We start from the raw sequence: 20,877 nt of genomic DNA, 5'->3' as shown, positions 1-20,877 counted from the left end.
GGGCGGCCACCCCGCTCGGCTTTGGGCATCCCAAGGTGGCCCCGGGCTGCGGCATTGCCCCCCCCCGCCGGGACACCCCAGCTGGGAAGGGGGCCATGGATGGGGAGCCAGGGGGCGCATCGCCACCGGTGCCTGGGGACCGCCAGGAAGGGGTTGCTGGATGGGGAGTGAGGGGGCGCATCGCCACCGGTGCCCGTGGCTGGACGGGGAGCGAGGGGGCTCCTCTCCGTCGGCGCCCGAGGTTCCAGGTCCCGCCCTCGACACGCGTGGGCAGGTCAGTGCAGGGTGCTTGAATCGCGTGCCTTGGTAACACGCGTGTGCTCTGCGCCTGCAGGCTGAGCTGCCCGGCTCTTCTTCCTCATTGCGGGCTGCGGACAGCGTAATTTCCTTCTGCCTCTGACCTTCCCGGACCAGCACCCAGCCCCTCTGTGCAACTGTTCCCCCTCGGCCCTGCCAGCCGCCAGCGATGGAGCCTCTCGCCGCTGCCTCCCGCTGCCCTGTCTGGTGCCTGACCTCGCTCTTCCTCTTCTCCTTCAACAGCTGGGCAGGTAAGTGAGGACTCCCCCGTAGGATCTGCCTCCCCTTCCTGGCAGGAGGGTTTTTGTCTGTAACCTTGAACCTGTCCCTTCCCTCCCTACCCCCTCCTTCCCTGGAGTCTGGCTCCCATCAGCCTCCCGCGATGCAAATCTCTTCCAGCCACTCGACTCGGGTGCACCAAAATACTCCTCTGCACGCTGACCTATAATTACTGCAGCACTACAGCAGGGGCTGGGGAGAGAGCTGGGAATTAAAGGGGCTGGAGACGTCTGGCGTGGCTGGCAGGCTGACGGTGGCAGGAAGCGGGGTGCCAGCCCCAGCCCCCTCAAGGCTGCGGAGCTGCTTTGCGAGCACCTGGTGCCCGTTTTTGTTCCTCTTCCCCGGTGAGAAGCAGCAAAGGGCATAAGGGGCTGCGGGCAGCAAGGACACAGCCTGAGGTGTTGCGGCCCCGCTGATGTGAGGTGCTTAGCAAGTGAAAACAGAGCGGTTGTGCCCCTCCACTGCCGTGCAACCTGGGGCTCACGGGCAGGAGGCGCAGGGAGACCTGCGGTCCTGGCCCCTCCTGCTCCTTGCCTAACCTCTGCCCTCAGTGTGCTGGGATGTGCATCGCCCCGGCTTGCACGGTTCATGTCACGTTGGTGCAGGTTGCCTCACTTGGTATCAGTTGTGGGGTTGGTTTTGTGCGGGGTTTTTTGTTTGTTTTTTTTTGGGGGGGGTGGCAACTAATACCCAGCCCACACACAGCTTGTTGCCCCAGCCAAGCTGTACCCTCTAATTGAGGCACTCATGCTACCCACCTGGTACCCGGGCACCTCCCAGATGCCTGGCTCACACTCCTGCCTAATGATTGTGAACGGCGCACGGATCTGGAGTGGACACGGTCTCGCTCCTCTTCCTGTCTTTGAGTTCCCTTTTTCCTTCTGTGTCGGTAACTGTCCCTCCATTATCAGGAACCCAGTTGTGTGACCACAGCGGGCATCAGCACTTTGCAGCTGGGAAAGTGACAGTAATTTTGCTCTGCTGTAGGGATTAAGCAACCCTGCTCCTCCTGCTCAAGGTCACTGGTGTGCATGCAGGGCTCCCACTCCCCACCCCGATTTGGGCTCAGCTGGGACCAGTGTCAGAGCAGCGTGGCGTGGCTGGGGAGCACCCTACGGGGGAACACAGCCCCATTTCAACCCCTCGAGTTTGCTCTGGTGCCCTCCAGCAGCATCAGAGTCCAACCTGCCAGGGTCCATCCCACCCGCCGCTCCCCCTCTCCCATCTCCAGGCCCAGCCCCAGGGCAGATGTTCCACATCACGCCTTACTGCCCGGATGGGGGGGGAGGAGAAGGCATGTGCAAAAGCCAGGCCTGCTCGTTAGGGCTGATCACAAATCACCAATGCTTTATTTTCAGTGGAAAATGGAGCATGGCCAAATGAGAGCTCGAGCTGAAGCAGGTGCTTCTAGCACGGCATCTCAATTTTCTTTTTTTAGACGGAAAAAAACCAAAACTCCCCACACTTGAAAGTGCTTCAGGTCCTGGTGGCTGAAACCTTAAATGTTCAGCTTGGAGTTTCTACCTCCCCACCCCCGCCGCTGCAAAAGGAGTTAAAAAAAAAAAAAAAAAAGTCTTGTTAGCAATATTTTTGCAGAATAAAACCCCATTCTCTAGCCAGCTGTAACCCTGATCCCTGGGATGGGAAATGCAGGGAATCATCAAGTCTCTAGATTACCAGTCATTTGAATCCTAGAAAGTGCTGAATTCTCAGATGCAGACGCATAAGGCTGGCTCGGTGCTGGTGTCGGGTTTAATGCACGGGCCAACTCTTCTATGCTGCTTGCTCCGTTTACTGCGGTGGGGCTAGAAGGCGCGCACAGCTCTCCTGTGCAGGTGAGAGGGCTGCAACCACATAGTGCCAGAAGAGGAGCAGGGGAAATAATATTATAGAGAAGTTTTCCTACTGCACCAGAGAAGGGCAAACGGCCCATCCTGGGTAAAGCCATCAGACTAGATGCCCCATCCCCACCGAGTGTACCGGACTGGCACGGCTCAACTTCCAGGCCCTTCCATCCAGATCTCCCCAGCGAAGGAGCTTGGGGTCAGCGCTCCCGGGCTGGGCTACAAGCAGCAGATCTGCCGGTGGCATGGGAGGAGGGGACGATATCTGGGGGAACCGCATGTGCTTTCTGCTGGCGTCGCATCCATGACCTACCCCCTTGCTGTAACCCACCAGCGTCTTCTGAGAAGCCGGGCAATTTCGGCACAACTTCCCAGGGCTTTTTTAATAGCAAGCACCTGCTAACATTCCTCCCCAGCCATTCCCATTTGGGGAAGCAGCAAGCATAGCCCCCCGCGAGTTATTTCTGCATTGCCCCTGTGCCAGCCCCAAGCCTCATTCCAGTGACAGCAGGGCCGCCGTCCAAGTGCTCGAGCCAGCTGCACGTTTCCTTCACCGCGCACGGGCCTCTTAGCAACCCTGACCCTCCTCCTTCCCCTGTTACTTTAAATTGCTTTTGAAGAAAAGCTATTTTCGTTGGGAGGTATGGAGGCACTCCGCAGCCCCCAGCAATTAGCACGTAACCCCTTCCCAGACGCTCGGCCTTGGCCTCTTGGAAAGGTGGAACGGGGAAAAGCAAGTCTCTAACAACACAAAACTTTGTGCGGTACAAGTAATCACGCAGGCTAATCTCCCAGGCTGGAAAAGCAGCAGGGAGGGTAATGCTGGGCCCTGGCCTGGGATCCTGGATTTATCGCTGTCTGTGCCCATGCCTCTTTCCTGGGCTGGGAGCACTGTAACTCACTCCAGCCACTTCCCCATCAGTACATATTCTCCACTCCATAAACTCGACGCCCGCGCTGCAAAGGTTTCCACATGAGGATATTGCATTACAGGATCTGCAGTGCTCTTAAATGCTTTGCTAACCCAGAAACCCCAGACAAAAGCAGCTGCAGCAAAAAGGCACGACGGGCCTGCGGTCCTGCACGTCCCCAGCTCCCCTCGGGTTCCCTAGTAGGGAAGAGTGCTTAGTGCCCGGCAGGTTTGGGCTGTCCAAGGGTGACACGATCCAAGTCAGCTGCCTTCTAAGAAACCGGATTTACCAAACTAAACCAAATTGGGGCCTGGTTTGGGAAGTGAGCTCTTTCTGAACTAGCACTTGCTTTGGAGAAGCGGTTTGCTGCAGTCTGTGGGAGTGGGGCGGACACGTGGCCTCTCTCACGAGCTGGGTGCAGGATAAATAATGCTCACAGCTGCTCTCACCGCATGGCTGGTGGGTCATGGGCCCGGGCGTGATTCGGGCTCTGCGTTGTCCAGACCATCGCAAGGCTTTTACCAGGAGCGTGGCTCTGGGCTGCAGAGCGGGGCTGTGCCTGGCCAGGATGGGTGAATCCCTCTTGCCTGGTTTCAAACCCACTGACACACCAAGGGGTCCTGACCTTTAGCGCTAGAGTCGGAGCTGTACGTGGGAGATGCCAGGTGTGCATGGGTAGCCAGAGATGGGGAAACCCTCTAGATACCATGTGGGGGCTTGTGTTTCGGGGCAAGGACCCAGCTGGTCTCAGCTTTGCATCAGTCTCGTTCCACACGACTAAGTTTTTTGCTCAACTTCCTCTTCTCTTCTTTTCATCATGAGGGGGAAGGGGTTTGCCCAGACAGCAGGTCAGAGCATAAAACAGTGTCTGCCCCAGCGGGCCAAGTGCATCCCTGGCACAGCTCCGCCAATCGCTGCCGAACGGCACCGGTGACAGATGTAGGCCGTGATGTCCAGAGGCCTGCAGAGAAGTAGGCCAGACCTACGTGGTGGCTCCAGGGACGGTTGCACGCGCCAAGCCGAGCGACGTAAATAGCTCTCGTTAAGGCTCTGCATTGCTGACACCATGGCAGACGCTGGTGTTTCTGCCTGAGCCCCCCCCCAACCATCACCGCCCGTACCACGGCTTGAACACGAACAGGAGCAGGTCCTGGCTGAGCTACGGATCCAGCTCCTCGCCAGCAATGAGAGGGAATGAGACAAGGTGGCAAAAGCACCGACTTAAATACATCCTCGGCGCTGTGCAGCACTTTCTGAGCCAAATGGGAAGGCAGGACTTGCCAGAGGAACGACAGGCAGCCAACAGCGACGCGTGACGGCGTGAAGCTGCCTGTGCCACATTCGTGGCCCCGGCTGTTCGCAAAGCACCGGTTCCGTGCAAAACCAACAGCCCTGTCTAGCACAACACCCTCGCCAGCTGCAGCAGCCCATCTGGCCGAACCGCGGCACAACGCCCGTCACCCGCTGGACCCAACAGCAAGACAGACTCCGGCCACAACCGCCCCGGCGAAACACCGGCAGGGGCAAGCACGCTGCTAAAATCACGGTGGCCTCGGCAGCGCGGCACTGTCTGCGGAGCCTCCCCTTGGATATTTTAAGCTTCAGAAGCACAAAAAGAATTCAAGTGTCTCGGTTTCCTATACAATTAGTGACACAGGGATGAAAGAGAGAGTAGTTTCCTCCTCCAGATCTTCAAGCAACGCAGCTCTGAGAGCACGTAGACACATTTCAGCCTACAGGGACCAAACACATAAGAGTCACAGGCCAGGTGCTGCCTTGGTGCAACGGGGAGCAGAGGCAAATTAAGCCCGTAGACTTCACTCTCCACTCACGTGGGTCCGATTCTGTCCCTCAAATCTGCATTGCCAATGGACGTGCCTGTGGATAAGCCAAGCTGTAGGTTTTAAGTCCTGCTCAGTTGTGGCAGAGACCCCCACAGACCCCACCTGGACCCCAGAGTAGATGCTCTCCCCGTCTCTCCCTTCCTGGCGCACAGTTCATGCCTTCCAGAAGATCAACAGATGGAGAGAGGGAGGATGAAGAGGAGAGAGCTCTCCCATCCATTACAGGCTGTACATGCTCCGAGCCTACACACACTCTGCCTAAGGCTACTGATATTTTCAGGGTCTGTTCCTATTGGGAAACTTCACCAGAGATTTTCCTCCGAACAGATTGGGCTCTTGTTTGTGCTGTCTGCTCAAACCAAGGTGGGGTTGTTCCAGGCAGCGAGCACAGCAACGGAAACCATCCCCGCACCCCCTCGGCAGCTGTAGATCAAACGCTGCGGATGGCAAGCATGATGCAGAAGGCAAATGATCCTTTCCACAAACTTTGGCTGAAGAAATACTTATGCAAATCGCACACAGGTGCATGTTCAGTTATGCTCCGTCGTCTCCCTTCTTTAGGGCTCGGTCCTAGAGCTGCGAGAGGTCCTGGGACGAGGAGCAAAGGCCAGGTAAAACCAGCGTGGGGATGGGGGGCTTCATGTTTCTATTGAAGGCCTCAGCGGAGCAACAGAAAGCGCTGCCCCAGAGCTCTTCCCACGCAGCAGCTACGCTCCCAGAGGTGAAGCCCAGATAGCGGAAGAGTAAAGGAAGGCCTTATTTTTTCCAAACAGAGCTGTTTTCCTGTTACCCAAGACCGCGGATAAGAACAGCTGTGCTAGCAAATTAGGTCCATTTTCAAAGCAAATAGTGCGCACGCTGCCAAAGCCCAAATTTAATATTTCTTTCATGTAATAATTATGCACCCGTTGCCATGGCTGCTGGGCATGTTTATATCTAAAGCAAAGTATCAGCCAGCTTTGCAAGCTTTAGACAGCCGTCGCCCCCCCCACAAGCTTCACCCCCACCTGCCAGATGGAAAACACTTCCAGAGTCTAGCAGAGAGTCCAGCAAATGAGTTGAGAAGAGGAGCCTGGTGCCAAGATACTGACTGCAGAGCCATTGCCATGGCAGGAAGCCAGAGCATCAGGAAGCTGTGGTGGCCACCATCCTGAATGATGCACGGGGGGCTGAGCCATGCACCTCTGCAGCTGAAAGCCTACTCCATCTATGTGGGGTTGCTACATGCCCTTATTCCTGCAGACGTAAGGGCGACTAAGACCCAGTGAATGAGGCTTGCACCAATGGCTGACAGGACCAGTTGTGCTGGCGTTGCATGCGGCGGCGACACATCAGGAAAGACCGCCTGATTTAGCAAATGCATGGCAAAGACCTACGCGAGAAATGCAAGTGCCTACTAGCTGAGTGGGATTTGGGACTCTTTCCTTCCTATCGATCGCGCCTCGTTTCAAAGCTGTCTTGCTACGCGGCATCGTACGGTGATCAGCCACCAGCTAACCCAAGCGTCGCATAGGTCACCGAGCACAGCAAATCATTCACAGCAAGTACTTGAGAGGCCGCATTCATTAAGCTGTGCTTGAAAAAAGGCTGGCGAGCGGGTCCCAAAGTCTGCCTGCGTTTGTTGGGCAAATTATAGAGGCTTTTTTCCGCCCCCAGTGTTTACGCTTTCAGATAGACCTGCAATAAAGCGATTGATTGTCAAAAATTCAGGCCACGTTATTAGTTGGGATTGGTTCATCAACACCATTCCCATGGAGATGGCTCAGCTGCAGAAAACGGATGTTGCACAGAGCTTTCAGTCTCTTTCTGGGTTTCGTTGGTCTGCCCTGAAGTACCACCCCCAGGGCCCCCAGACTATTGCACGCGGTACCAGCGCTGCACGCAGGTAGCAAGCTTAAGCTCTCTCTCAATATATCGCATTTACCCCAAGACCCTTGTCTGCCAGCTTTCTCTGAACGTATTCTCCTAAGTAACTGAGTCATCCGTCCTGGGGAAGACCATGGTTGCTGTCAGATCCTTATCGGGGTTATTTAGTGGCCTCTGTTGCAAGAGTGCTTTATACCTATATATATGTAATTATTGGCCAGATAAGATGCCAGGAAGGGCAGCAATTCCCACCAGCCAGGCGAGAGGCGTGAGGCGCGTTCTTCCCATGCTGACCACACAGCATCGCTTCCGGGGAGAGTATGCCAGATCACAGCTGAACATGGTTTTTGCTTTTTCACCACGAGTGAATGTAAAGCTCGCTCCGGCGTTCGCAGAAAACAAATGCAGCTGCAGCAAGTTCGTCTTAAAAGCTGGATGAAGACCCCGACGCTTGGCAGGGCTCGCTCAGCTCTCCCAACAGAGGCAGGCCTCAGCTCGGCGCCTGAATGAAGCGCTCTGTTTGCAAGTATGGTGTACGGCCGAGATGCATGTTCCCTCTCACTGCTCATAGACGCTCCAGGCTTTCTCCCGAGGACTTTCCTGCCCTCTCTGTCACACCAGGCCCGTGCTCCAGCGCCGGAGTGGTGCCATGAATGGGAGATGTCAAGCATAGAATAGCAATTCATCTCAGAAGAGCCCAAAGCTTCTGGCCTCTCCCCACTCACAGGGGATATAATGGAGACTAGACTGAGCCTGCACAGGCTCAGATGTCACCGAACGGCTGCTGCAAGCAGGCTTCCACCTTGAAAAGTTCATCTTCTGGGGACAGATCCATGTCTCGGCATCGCAAAGTGCTGACGTTGCATCCGGCCCGGGCTATTTTGGGAAAACTCCGGTGCCCTGAAGCTTTCGATCGCATCCAAACCAGGAGCAGTGACACGAGCCACAGACAAAGGCAGCCAACTCGACTAAGCGTGCACCGTGCAAAGAGGATTTTGCATGTGGAGCTCGCTCAAAACCACAGAGACCAGGGGTGCATCACACCTCATCAAATTTATGCATAACAGTTACAAATTTAACAGGGTTTTAAAAATCCCCAATTTCCAGGCATTGACAAGGGTCAGTGAGAAATGACAGGCATGGGTGTCCTGCACCTGCCTCTGAAGCAGCTTAAAGACCGCTGTAGATCCAGGCCCAGGAACTCACACCTTCAAACAGATCCTAACACCGTTTGCTACGGTGCCACCTGACAGCTTCGCTAACGCTACAGGGCACGGCGGCCGGCTGGCACGAAAGGTGCCATCTGTGTCAGCAGGAGCCGTGCAGCGAGACCCCACCTCCCGCCTGCAGCCCCTGCCAGCACCCCAAGCAATGGCGCGGATTGACATCGCATCCAATTCCGTTTGGGGAGCAGGATGGGCATGACAAGGCTGACAAGCGTTGCCAAGATGAATACATCAAGTATCTGTGTGTGTAGGCTGCAGAATCGCTCTGTCTGTGGTGCATCGGCTGCTCCAGGGCCTGGAACAGCTCTCTAGGAAGCGTGCCAAGGTGGCCTGGGTTTCTGGTGGCCTGAGCTTGTCTGCCTCCGTGCACCTAGGTATTGCCACGTGCCATTTACTTTAGGTCACGCAGGGCTTGGGCACAGCTGAGCACGACAAGGCAAGCTGAGCCTGGAATCTGCCATCCTATTGCTGCTTTTGCAAGGGTAAAGCGATCCTGCAGGCCACTTGCAGAGACCTCGTCAAAAAGTTAGTCTCACTGTTGACCAGTGCATGTACCCAGGTGTAATGCAACCTTGTTCAGCTATTTGTGGGCACATGAGGCAGAAAACCATGGGCAAAGTGCTCACTTGCCTTAGCTAATGCAACATGCCTAGCTTCCTTGGTGTGCTTCCTAGGGAACTGCCCTAGCCCGCTGGCAACAGCTTCTGCTCACCTGGGAGAGACTGAACATACCTTTCCCTTAATAGAGGCTCGCCGGGTAGTGCAAGCCAGGCCTGGGAGCCTAGGATCCAGCACTTGAAGTCAATAGATGCTAAAGTTAAATGTCTCCGATAAGCTCCAGTAGCTTGGCTCAGGTCTGTATATAATTTTTAAAGCACCTCTTCTCACTTTGCTGCTAGGGAGGGGATAATACAACCTGCCTCACCGGGCTGTTGTGAGGATAAGGAGGGTAGTGTTGGCATGGTGCTTTGTAATGGTGTGACTAAGTGCACATGCCTGTTCAGTAAGCCTGGCTCTGCAGGCTGGTCTAACTAGTATCGGCGTCTGCGGTCTTGTCCTACTATAAAGTCGAGGGTCCTGTGCAGGCCCCGATGTCCCTGCTGGCACGGCTGGCTGGAGTTCAGAGAGCAGGAATCGGACGTCCCCATAAGTTCGTACTGTGCTGCACTTCTGCCGAGGCTGGATCAGGCTCAGTGGACAGCGGTGATATTAGAGACCAATGCATGATAGTCTGTGCTTTCCAAATTACAGTGTAAGAGCAGAGAAGATGGAAGCAAACCATAGACTCATTAGCATGGGAGTGCCGTTGGCATAAGTGAGAAGAGAATCAGGCTATGTCTGCCCGTGTCAGTTGAGAGCAACCACAACAGTTGTATGGATTTAACGAAGATTAGAAACGTTCACCTGATACAAACAACCCCCGGTCGAGGTTCCTCTGCTGCGGGGTCCCGACCACAGAGTCAGGCATCGCCCAGTTGCTTTCCAGCAGGACGAACCTTGCATGCGTTTTCCAGCTTACCTGTCCCCTCTGCAGGCTGCAGCACAGCCAGGGAAGTGATGGTGAGAGGGTTCGGGGGGTGCAATACTGCCAGGGCATGCTTCAGTCCCTGGGTGGTGAGGAGATCTGGGCGTTGATGGGCTGGGAGCTCTCGCATGTTTCTCTGGAGGTAAATCCTCCAGCAGTGCTGTGGGAACAACCTGGCACCAGGCACAGAGGCATCTGCAGACAAGAGGCAAGAACTGCATTATGAAGTTCGTTTCTATTGCAGGTGCCGGGGGCCAGGACTTCCAGGTGCTGCAGCCCAAGGAGCCCGTGTCGGTGTCGGCGGGGGACACGCTCGAGTTGAACTGCACCGTGCCTCAGCGCGGACCAGCAGGGCCAGTGAAGTGGTTCAAGGGCTCGGGCGGCGACCGCCAGCTCGTCTTTACAGATACAGGGTCATTCCCCCGGTTCACGAAGGCTGTGCCCAACTCTCTCACAGACTTCTCCATCCACATCAGTGACGTCCGCCCCGAGGACGCCGGCACCTATTACTGCGTGAAGTTCACGAAAGGAGTGTCTGATGAGGAGTACCGATCCGGAGCAGGCATGATGGTGTCCGTGAGCGGTGAGTGCATCCCTGCCCTGGCCTGCCTGCCTGCTAGGGCCCAGAGCAGGCAGGAACAGCCCACCTTGCTGCCCGTGCGCCAGCTGGGATCCAGGGGATGCACAGCCAGGAGTCAGGAGGAGCCCTCTCTGTTCACGGGGGCAGGGAGCGAGGGTGGTCGGGATCAGGGCACAGAAAACTAAGTCTCTAACCTTGCCCTTGAGACCATCTCTCCAGACTATGCTGGAGGCACTGGGGAGGGGAAGGGCAAGAGCAGGCATGTAACTACGGGTGGGTAAGCCTGGCATCAGCCCCACGCACGACTTAAAAGGGTACCGCAATAGAGGGAGTCTTTGCTGGGGCAGCAGCAGCCAGGGTCTCTGGAGCTGGTCCCTGCCTGCCCAGTGCCGGGGGCACCGCGGAGCTGATGAGCAGTGAGGGCCCACGATGCTGTCAGATCGCGGTGCCAGAACTGAGCTGCAGACACAGCACCGGGCTGACTCCTGCCCATCCCCGCAGCCTTTTTCATTCTCCTTCCCAAAGCTCCTGGTGCCAGAGCCCTGGGCTGCGATGCACCAGTGCAAGGAGCAGTAGCTTGGAAGGCCGGCTCTAACTCAAGCTCCAGCTGCTGCAGGGGCCTTGAGACACCATAAGTTAGGGACGGGGTTGAAAGACTCCTCGCTCCTCCAGGCTGTCAAGATCAGAGACCTGACTAACGAACTTTGTTCCCTGCAGCCAGCCCGTCTGCCCCATCCGTGTCCGGCCCCACCAGCAGGGTCGAGCTGGGCAGCCCCGTGAACTTCACTTGCACGTCCGAAGGGTTCTCCCCCAGGAACATCGCCGTGACCTGGCTCAAGGACGGGGCCAAGCTCCCAGCCCAACCGCTCCAGATCCTCCCCGAGAATGCAAGCGTCTCCTACCGCGTGTCCAGCACCCTGGTGAGGACGCTGACGGTCGGGGACATCCGCTCCCAGCTCACCTGCCAGATCGAGCACAGCACCATGTCGGCTCCGTTGCAGGAGACGTACAACCTCAGCCAGGCCCTGCGAGGTGAGGAGCCGGCTGGGCCAGACCGGGTGCTCCCATTGCTAGGCAGGCTGGAAATGGGTGCTCTGCCCATGGGGGCTGATGGGTGCGGCACCAGCCCCGTTTTAAACCACGCAGTGAGAGCGAGGGTTTGTGGGGTTTTATCCCCAGGGGGAGGGCGAGTCTGCGCCTTCCTGCACCCCGTTACCTGCGCTCACTTCAACATGTTCCCTGTCCCCGGGGTCTCTGTGGGGCAGGGTTGTGGTGTGCAAAGGGGTCTGGTGCACAGCTCTGCACCCCCGCGACACACCAGGGGCCCAGCACGAGAGGCTGCGCCTGCTCCAGAGCCCTGCTGAGACCTGGAGACAAGCCTCAGCTCTGGGGTGCAGCCCCAGCGCACACACGCACACCTACAACCTTCCCGCAGTTGCTCAGGACGAGCTCCCCTGTAAGGGCTGTTTTGTTCCAGTCTCCCCCAGGCCCAGGCTGACCACCAACTACTCTGGTGCCGTCCCCGTGAACGAGATGGTGGCGTTCACCTGCAGCCTGGTGGGGTTTTACCCCAATGTGGCGAGGCTCACCTGGATGGAGAATGGGAATGAGACCGGGCCAGAGAAGTCCCCATCCCCGACGGAGAACCCGAACGGGACCTTCTCGCTGACGAGGACCCTGGAGGTGAGGGCAACCGAGCAGAGGAACCAGTCCTCGTTCACCTGCCGGGCCGTGCACGACTCCCAGCCCCCCGCCAGCGTCACCCGCGTCCTGGCAGTCACCGCGACGAGCAACAAGATGGAGGAGGACAAGAAGGAAGGTGAGTGCCTCCCAGCTGTGCTGGGGTCACTGACATTGCTCGAGCCCAAGGCCCTTACTGCCCTAGCGCTCAGAGCTCAGGGTAGGGAGTCCTGATGGGAAGCACCCAGCATTTCATGAAGCCATCCAGCATCATCCACCAGAAGACCGAGCCCGGCAAGCCCAGCATGGTTCTGGTCACAAACCAGGCTGCATCTTCCCTTGGAATGGACCCGAGCCCATGTTTCCTGCGAGCCTCAGGTTCAGCCGTGTTTGGCAGCCCGAGGTTTCCCTAGGACTCATGGGTGGTTGGTGTCCATATCCTGCATCTTCTGGATGCCAACAGCCAACCTAAGCCCCATGCAGCGTTTGAACCCAGGAGTTACAAGACCTCTGGCTTCTTTCCCTGTTTGGACCATCAAAATGCCCATCTCACCCGGGTGGGAATGCAGCTGGACACTAGACTAGGACCCTGAGGGCTAAAGCCCTCTCCAGAGGGAGGACCCCAACTTGAACGGCAGCTTGGAGAGCAACCTCGGGTAATCCAAGGTGCCTTTACCATGCCTTTACTCTCCTAGGAGTTGGGGCAGGTCCACCGGCCACACCACAAGTTACAGCTGCTGCCAACCAGCTACACCGCACACCAGAGCGGGCAGCACACAGGATGTTCCTGGGCTACAGGGGGGCGGCGTAGTACACACCACTAGGAAGTCGTGGCGGCAGGTGCCTGCACTGCAGTTCAGCTGCTTTTCAATTCTCAAACGTGGCAAAAGGCCCAGCATGCACCCATGGAGAGGATGGAGGACGCTGCCCATCACGTGTAGTGTTTGAGCTCTCCGGCAATGGCAGAGCAAAGGTGCAGGCATGCATCCATGAGCAGAGAACGTCACCCATCGGACGTAGACTATCCCCTCTCTGAAAGCTGCATCAATTCGGCATGGTTAGATAGATCGTTATCCCACACACCTCATCCGCAGCTAACGGACACTAGTCAGAGACTTGGATGCTCCCATCAACTTCCTAGCACAGGCCTGTCTCTAACCCAATGTCTTAACAGCTGGCTACGCTATCTGGCTCTGAACAGGATGGCATTGGCCCATTTTTACTGCAGCCCAGCCTTTCTGTGTTTAATTTGCTTCTGTCTAATTGAGCACTGTGACACCTGCCTTGTATAATCCCAAAATTCTTCCTGCAGGCGAAAACGGCGTCCAGATCATATACATCGCCGTGGGAGTGGTCTGCCTCGTACTGGGCTTGCTGATGGTGGCGGTCATCTACCTCATCTGGGCTAAGCAGAGCAAAGGCAAGTGTCTGCAGGCGGGAGGGGAAAGGGACCTGCTTGCTACACAGGTCTCCCCTGGGAGCAGGGAGGGTCTTTAAAAATTGCAGTTTGCTGTTATGATGTTACAGCAGCTGTAATGAGAGAGGAGCGGCAGCAGAACAGGTTATTTAGGACCTGCAGAGACCTCACCTGTGGACAGCCATGTGCCACAGGGCATTGCAGTGATACTTGGACTAATCCCTTAAAAGTCCTGATATGCTTCTGCCCCTAAGGTCTGAGGGCGGCATTTAGCGGCACCAAAGAGCTCCTTGTTTGCAAGCCGAAGCACCCGGCACAAGAGTGCCTTGTGACTTCATTACTCAGTGCGTTTCCCAGGCGGGTTCGGACGCTCCCAGTTTGTTTACTCGAAGTTGGAGCCGCTCGGCCGCGCTCACGGGAGCAGGGGAAGGCGCTGCCAACAGCAGCCAGGACGTTGTTCATTGTTCGTAGGGAAGAGGATTGCATCAGTCATGCTTGGAAAAGCACAATGGGAAGGGCAGATGGCTCTATAGCAACCAGGGCCCAGCACATCACGCTCCAAGGCACCTGCTGGGCAGTGCCAAGGTGCTGCTTGAGCAAGGGGCCATGTGCTTTGCAGCAGCTCACACCCAGCCTGGGAAGCTGCAAGCAGATTAGCCGGGAGGAGAATGGGGAGGATCAGGGCCACCAAGGTGGTTTTAGAAAGGCAGGTGGAAGCGAGCGTCCCTCTTCCCAGAGACAAGCAGAGACGTCCTTGCTCCCATGCAGAGGGGTTTAACACGAGCAGCGGAGCCGTCCAAGGCAGACGTGTCCCATTAAAACACAACCAGCACATCCCAGAGGCAGCTCCGTGACTCGCTGCGGGAAGTGCTCAGTGGGTTGCCTGGCTTGTATTGGAGGTAAGGCAGGCAAGAAACTGCTCTCCTCCTCGCCTGACGCCAGCTCGTGCCATCTCCCAAGGCTAGCAGATATATCCTTTCTGTGGCAGGCCAGCCGGCCCCATCCGCAGTGCTTGGGAGCTTGCAATGCCAGTGTCTCAGAGGCCTGTAATAAGTCCCTGGGCACTACCAGGTGTCAAGAGACAAAGCACTACACTGTGGGAAACCGGCTGGCTGACCTGGATGCTTGCCCCATATTTACGCAGCCCAGCTGGCTCAGCTCATGCCAACTGCCCCAGTAAAGGCCTCATCCAGCTGTTCTAACCCACCCACCCCAGCTGGCTCTTTGAAGGGCAGGCTGACTGCGGTTGAGTGCAGGGGGCCGGAGAGGTGCAGTACATTCAAAGCATCTTCAGCCAGCCGGTTGGGTTGTTACAGCCCATTTTTGCCCAGTGTAGCTGGGGGGCTCCGGTACAACACCCCTTTCCTATCAAATGCAGCAAGCATGGGTTGTGTTGTGCGCTCAGGGCTTCCCAAAGCACTCAAGGACCTCTCACTAGTGCTGAGACTTGCCTGTCTTACCACTGATCTCATCCAGACAATCCCTCTGGCTTCTGCTCCCTCTGCTGTCTGCAGAGATTCATCCCAGACCTGAACATGTGAGACCCAACGTGGCGAGGTACGGGGGAGAGTGCCATCCAGAGCATCTGAGAACAGACCAACCTTCTCACACCCAACACCACTCCCTTCTCCTACCAGAGGCTACTGGGTGTAAGCGAGGAAGGGACGCTCATGCTAACCCCCCAGGCTAAGCACAATATTGCATTTGTGAGTCAGATGCAATTGAACTATTTGGCACATGACTCACGACCCCAAGGCTTCTGTTCTGTGCTGGCAGAAAGGAGTTTTGTGGCAGGGCCTGCGAACTTTCAGGAAGGCGCAGTCATTCGGGCTCTGGAAACCACAACGGAGCTGCCTCTGAAGAAGCTTGAGTCAATGGGCTAAAAGTCCCCCAGTGCTGTAATCGTGTGCCCTAAACTGTTGGTGTTTTTTTTGTTTTTCTTTTCAATAGGTAAAAGCTCCCCTTCCGTTCGGTAAGTACAGCTTTGCTCATTGAAGCGCGGAGGAAACCAAGGGGGGGGAATTTATTAAAGATCTTGGAAGTCAGTGCAGTAGTAGGTCAGGCCTGCGCTAGGTGCCGGGTCTGTATGTTGGTGCCTTGGCAATGTGAAATCAGCCGGGGTTTCCAACGGCCCACACCTGGTTGCTTTTCCCCCCCGTATGTGGATTCAGGTGCTTTGCAGCATCCACCATCTCGAGCTTGTGGAAAACTCAGCGAGGTCCACAGACATGCCAGTCCCTAGTGGCACAGAGGAGTTTTAAAGCCATTGTGGAAGGAAGATTAGCTCATAAATCAGGAGTCGGCCTGGTAGAGCACGACTGTAAAGCTCTAGCCAGAGATTGCCCAGCAAAGTGGCAACCTTGGCTTAACAAATCTCACGGGGAATAGTCCTCACATTGCATGAACTTGAGTGTACCTTCCTAAGGCTCCCGGCTGAGCACAGCCCTCCACCTCTTCCCTAACTGAGCTGATTCACGACACGCAGAGATGATGATGTGGCAAGGCAGAAGCCTCCATCTACGGACACGGGGCCCTTAAGTTTGTGCAAGGAGGACAAATACAGCTGCACAGCACAGCCAACTCCCCCGGGCTCTCAGGGGTGTACCATGCTTGTGCATGAACGTGTGATGGATGCTTTGCGAACTCGCGGCTGTACGAAGGCAACAAGTGCATCTATTTATCCCGGTTTCTTCCTTTTCCTTTAGGCTACATGAGTCTGAGAAGAGCAGCAGGACAGCTCCCCAGGTGTGTAATGATAGTTTCTCTCTAACCGGGGTGGCGGGGGATCCCCAGGAGAGGTCAGATCCCCTGTGTGGAAACACGGCAGCGGGATAATGAAGCACACAGCCTGTTGCATGAGTGAGGAAGGTGGAGGAGATGGTTCAGAGGAGAGATGCTAGCAGTGCCCATTGCAGAGGCTACCCCCAGCAAATCCCTTCCTCCCTCTGTCCATCCCCGCTGCCCAAAGAAGAAACCTGGGTGTGCTGCGAGCAGAACCAGCTGGACCAGCACCCCGGGAAGCTATTTCTAGAGCTTCGGAGTCTGACGCAGCCATGAGTAACTCACTTGTCAGCCCCCAGCTCCTTCTGTCCCACCGAAACCCGTGTGTGTGCCCACTCACGTATGCCCAGGCAGCCAGTCGAACGTTAGAAGAGCCTTGCCCTTTAGGGACAGAGCATCCTACCTAGCCCATGATCTCAGCTACAGCCCTGTAAACCCAGAGCTGCCACTAATTGCAGGATTTAGCCCCTTCCCTCAGAGCACTGCTCACTGGCAGGCAGCGGGGAGGAAGAGCCCTGCGGTGCACAGCACCGGCACATCCCCGATTCCCCGGGGGAGCCCGAAGGCAGCAGGCAGTGTCCTGTGACTGGTGATGGAAGGACAGCAAAGCAGCCAGGAACTGGGAGCTGGCTTGGGAGGCAGTATCCAACACCCGTAATCCAATTGCACTGAGCAGTAAAGAGCTGTAGGCAATGGCAAGGGTGTGTAGTCTAGACACCCAGCGCCAAACCATGCTGCTGCACTGGCCGTCCAGTAACGTCAACGCACTTTGGTCAAGGGTGACGTAGGGTCCAGAGTTATGCCCATATAACAGATAGGAAGGTTGAGATCCCGGGATACTGAGCAGCTGCCCCAGGTCAGCCAGCAGCCAAATCCAGACCCCTCCATGCAGCCGGCTCCCTACTGACTGCGTCTCCTCCCCGCACAGGACTCCGACACCAACAACCTGACCTACGCCGACCTGAACTTCGACAAGGCGAAGAAGGACCAGCGGCGGATCATCGAGATGAGCCAGCAGTCTGAATACGCCTGCATCCAGACCAGCCCGCCGGCCGCCAACGAGGACAACCTCACCTATGCCGACCTGGACATGGTGCATCTCAGCCAGGCCCCCAAGCGGCCGGCCCCTCTCCCGGAGGAGACCGGCTCGGAGTATGCCAGCGTCCAAATCCAAAAGAAGTGAGCAAGGCTGTGGCTGTCTGGGGCTCCTGGGCGCAGGGCAAAATCCACCAGCCCCCTCCTTTGCCGGGCACGAAGGCCTGATCCTCAAGGAGGGCTCCCGGAGCGCACTAGATGCGCGAGCTACGCTGCCAGCATTCGGCCAGACTGGACCGCGACAGCCACGCTGCGGATGCCCGGCCTTGCCCAGACTTCCACCGCGTGCCTGGGAGAGCCCCAGACAGCCCCAGACTCCACGCAGCTCTGTCCCTGAACCCATAAAACGCTTCTCTTCCCGCGGGGTTGGAGTCCCTCGGGCTCCACGCACGGGGCTTCCTTGCAAGTGCATTAACTGGTTGGACTGTGTTTTCGGTGCGGCGCCGACACCGCTGCCTGCCCTCCGGCACGGCTTCCTCCGAGCAGGGGCTGTGTTGCTCTAGCGACCAGCAGCATCCTCTGCGGGCCACCTTAGCCGATCACGTTCACGGGGAAACTAGCCAGTCTGACTCATCCTCCCTCCGGATGGAGGATATTTTGGGAGCAAATTTGGAGCTGATGCCCCAATCCAGGCTCTGGACTGCTGTAGAAAGCAGCCCAGCCCAGCGAGGCGGGGGCTCTGAGAACAGGTCTCTCCATTCATCTCTCTGGGGAGAGGTCTCTCCGTCAAGCCAAGATGACGACTATTCTTCTTCTCAAGACCCAAGAGCCTGGGTGAACAAGAGCGCTCGGGTCAGGCCCAGTTTCACGGCCACCCCCCGACCCAGACACCTTCCGAGCGCTGCCCGGGGAAGGGAAGCGCTCAGTTTGAATGAATCACTTCCGCTTCCACCCATCTCTTTTTGCCCCCTGTGTCTTGTCTAGTCTCCCACTAGTGCCAAGGACACATGTGGGTCCTCGAGGGCTGTGGAGACTCCCTGGCTTTCCCCAAGAGATGCACAAAGCGAGGGTGTTTCTTGGCACTGGAGCGCCTTGATCCGAGCACTGCCGCTTCCCCAATTCCCCCAAGTGTTCACAGCTCCAGGGGTGCTGCCAATGTCCTTGGTGGGGCCTGGTCATCAGCACCTGCAAAAGGAGGAGCCTGGGACCAAGGGGCTTCCTAGCAGAGCTTGCACAGAGCCCAGACTAGCCCGGGCTCCACGGACTCTCGGGACTTCTTGTCGGCCAGTTCCTCGAGAGCCCCCGGCTCTGGCGTAGGTGATCCCGGGAGTAGGAACAGCTAGAGCAAAGCCTGGGTGCACAAGGGGAGAGATCCCCCCGGAGATAATGTACAAGTCTTGGACATGTAACTGTTAATCTTTAGAGCTACAAACCAATGTGTGTGTGTGTCGTGTGTGGGTGTACTGCTGTGTACGTAGCACTAGGACAGGATGTGCAAGAGGAAGGCTGGGGCACCAGCGAGGCCCTCGAGTGCCCGGCTGTGGTCAGGAGCCCTCTATGATCCCCGCTGGCGCTAGCCGGGCGGTTGCGGGAGAGGGCGCGCGCTTCCGATTGCAAAGCATTCCCGATGCAGGGCAGGCTTACGGCTCGCCACAGCCCCGGAGAAGTGACTCAGTGGAAACGCAGCCGCGAGCTGCCTTTCAGAAGCGGCGTCTTCCATTTTCTCTGTGTGTGGGAGGCTGGATGCAATGCCCCGGCTTTGATTTTCCCCAGATCATCGAGAGATCTAGGGCTCAAGTTTCCAGGGGAGGAAAGTCCAGCCTGGGGTGCACAGCGGCACGGTGCCCGGTCCACCGCCCTGCTCAGCCCGGCCCCGAATGTCGACCTCTTATGTATTCTTCCCAACACGTGGCATTACTGAGGTACCATTTCTTGAAGCAGGTTCAAGTGGGAAAATAAAAAGCAGCTCTGAATCTAGCTTCAGCCTGGCACAACAGGCTTGGCAGGAGTACTTTGTTCTAGCTGCTCTACCCTGCCAGGGCCGGAAGGGGTAGGGGCGGCTGGGAGGTGGAGATGCAATGTTTCTAAACCAGCTAGGGAACTATTTGTACAGACGCCAACTTCAACTTTTTTTTTTTGCTTGCGAGATATTTTTGTAATAAAAGGTGAAAAGTTGCACGTCGCTTGCGTGAGTCCGTGCCGGCTGCCAGGCCCAGGGCAGCTCTGCACCAAGCAGCAGCCAGAAAGCCCCTGCGGCACGACGCAGCATCCAGCCACTGGGCACTGGCTGGGCAGGGATCCGTCCCCTCGAGGGATACCTAGCAGGGGGCTGTAGAGTTGAAGTGCAATTGCTTTTTTTAGTAGCAAGGAGCTCCTTGGCTAGGAGGACTCTGCCGCTTTTCACAGCCTCTCTGCAGGGGTGGGAAGTACTAGCTCTGTGGTGCAGACAGGCAGGAGGTGACACAAGCACGTGCATGCACCGATACGCTCCGTGACCAAAGTGGCACGCACCAGTGAGCAGATGCATGCGCAACGCAGGGGTCAAGGCCCGGTTTGCTCTCACTACTCACCCCGGGAAATCAGACACAGCCCTAAAGCCGTGGCTGCACTGTGAGCTTTCCAGGCTCCAAAGACGCATCCTCAAAATGCATCCAGGCCATCTCCCAAACCAGAAGCAGCGTAGCCATACCCACGTGACATTGCAAGCCGTTCGTTATCTGTGCCATGTGCTAATTGGGCTTTATTGCTTGCCTGCCCTCCGCCCAGCATGGAGAGGGAGCAGGGCACCCACAGCAGCACGCACGCTACAGACACCCCCGGCGCACAGAGGCTTCGGGTGCAGTCAGAGCTCAGCGTCCCCAGGCAGAGCGAGGACCGGGACTTGGGACGTTCAAGGCCGCGCTGCTTCTGGACGCCAGACCAGTCCTCCACCACCGCCCTTCTCCTCCTCCCCTCCCGGGGCTGGGTTTGGTTTTGCTGACTGGATTTCTGAGCATTATTTCAAGCTGCGCTCAAGGAGGGCACATGCGAGCCTGCTGACTGAAGCAACCGCCAGTTCCTCTTCCCCTTGTCTGGCTCGCTGCAGCTCCGACTCCTGGCTCTCAGACAGCGCCAGTCATTCCCATGCACCTGGAGCTTGCTGGCTGGCCTCTCGGGCCTGTGTGGATGCGAATCCAGCAAAGAGCTGCAAAACAGCTCCTAATGACGGGCGTTAGCAATAGATGGTGACTAGCACTGCAGCGGGCAGTCTGGCACCAAGCAGACGGAGGGGACAAATGGTCTGCTTAGGGGACACGGCCAGCAGCATGAAAGGGAGGTGCTGGCTGGCTCGGGAGATGGAGAGGAGGAGGAAGGGGAGTAGAAGCAAGGTGGTGCAGCATGCTTGGCAAGCCGGGAAAGCTCCTGGCAAAGGCCCCAGAGCAGGTGACACTCGCATGCTCCACTTCCACTCAGCTGGGAGAGAAGCAGAGTCAGGCACCGGGCCTGCAAACTTCAGAAGCATTTCCCGGGTGTCCTCAGCTGCTCCGGGCTGACACAGCAGGAGGACGGGACACCGTGCATTCATAGCTTGTAAGGCCGGAAGGGGTCTCGG

The 20,877-nt window shown here is 57.0% G+C and overlaps 1 protein-coding gene across 1 annotated transcript; it reads left to right on the top strand.

Annotated features, from left to right (window-relative positions):
* Positions 1-18: 18 nt before the first annotated feature.
* On the top strand, positions 19-20,864 carry LOC102368275 (tyrosine-protein phosphatase non-receptor type substrate 1-like). Its single transcript, XM_014519028.2, has 9 exons — positions 19-35; positions 335-548; positions 10,037-10,375; positions 11,090-11,404; positions 11,850-12,191; positions 13,365-13,472; positions 15,420-15,441; positions 16,175-16,214; positions 17,179-20,864. Exons 2-9 carry the CDS (start codon positions 467-469, stop codon positions 17,431-17,433), a joined length of 1,503 nt encoding a protein of 500 aa, XP_014374514.1. The 5' UTR covers positions 19-35; positions 335-466; the 3' UTR covers positions 17,434-20,864.
* Positions 20,865-20,877: the final 13 nt, after the last annotated feature.

The sequence above is a fragment of the Alligator sinensis genome, unplaced genomic scaffold, assembly GCF_000455745.1.
Source record: "Alligator sinensis unplaced genomic scaffold, ASM45574v1 scaffold752_1, whole genome shotgun sequence".
NCBI classification, from domain to species: Eukaryota; Metazoa; Chordata; order Crocodylia; family Alligatoridae; genus Alligator; species Alligator sinensis.
The sequence above is the reverse complement of the archived record's forward strand: the minus strand, read 5'-3'. Positions and strand labels throughout refer to the sequence as shown.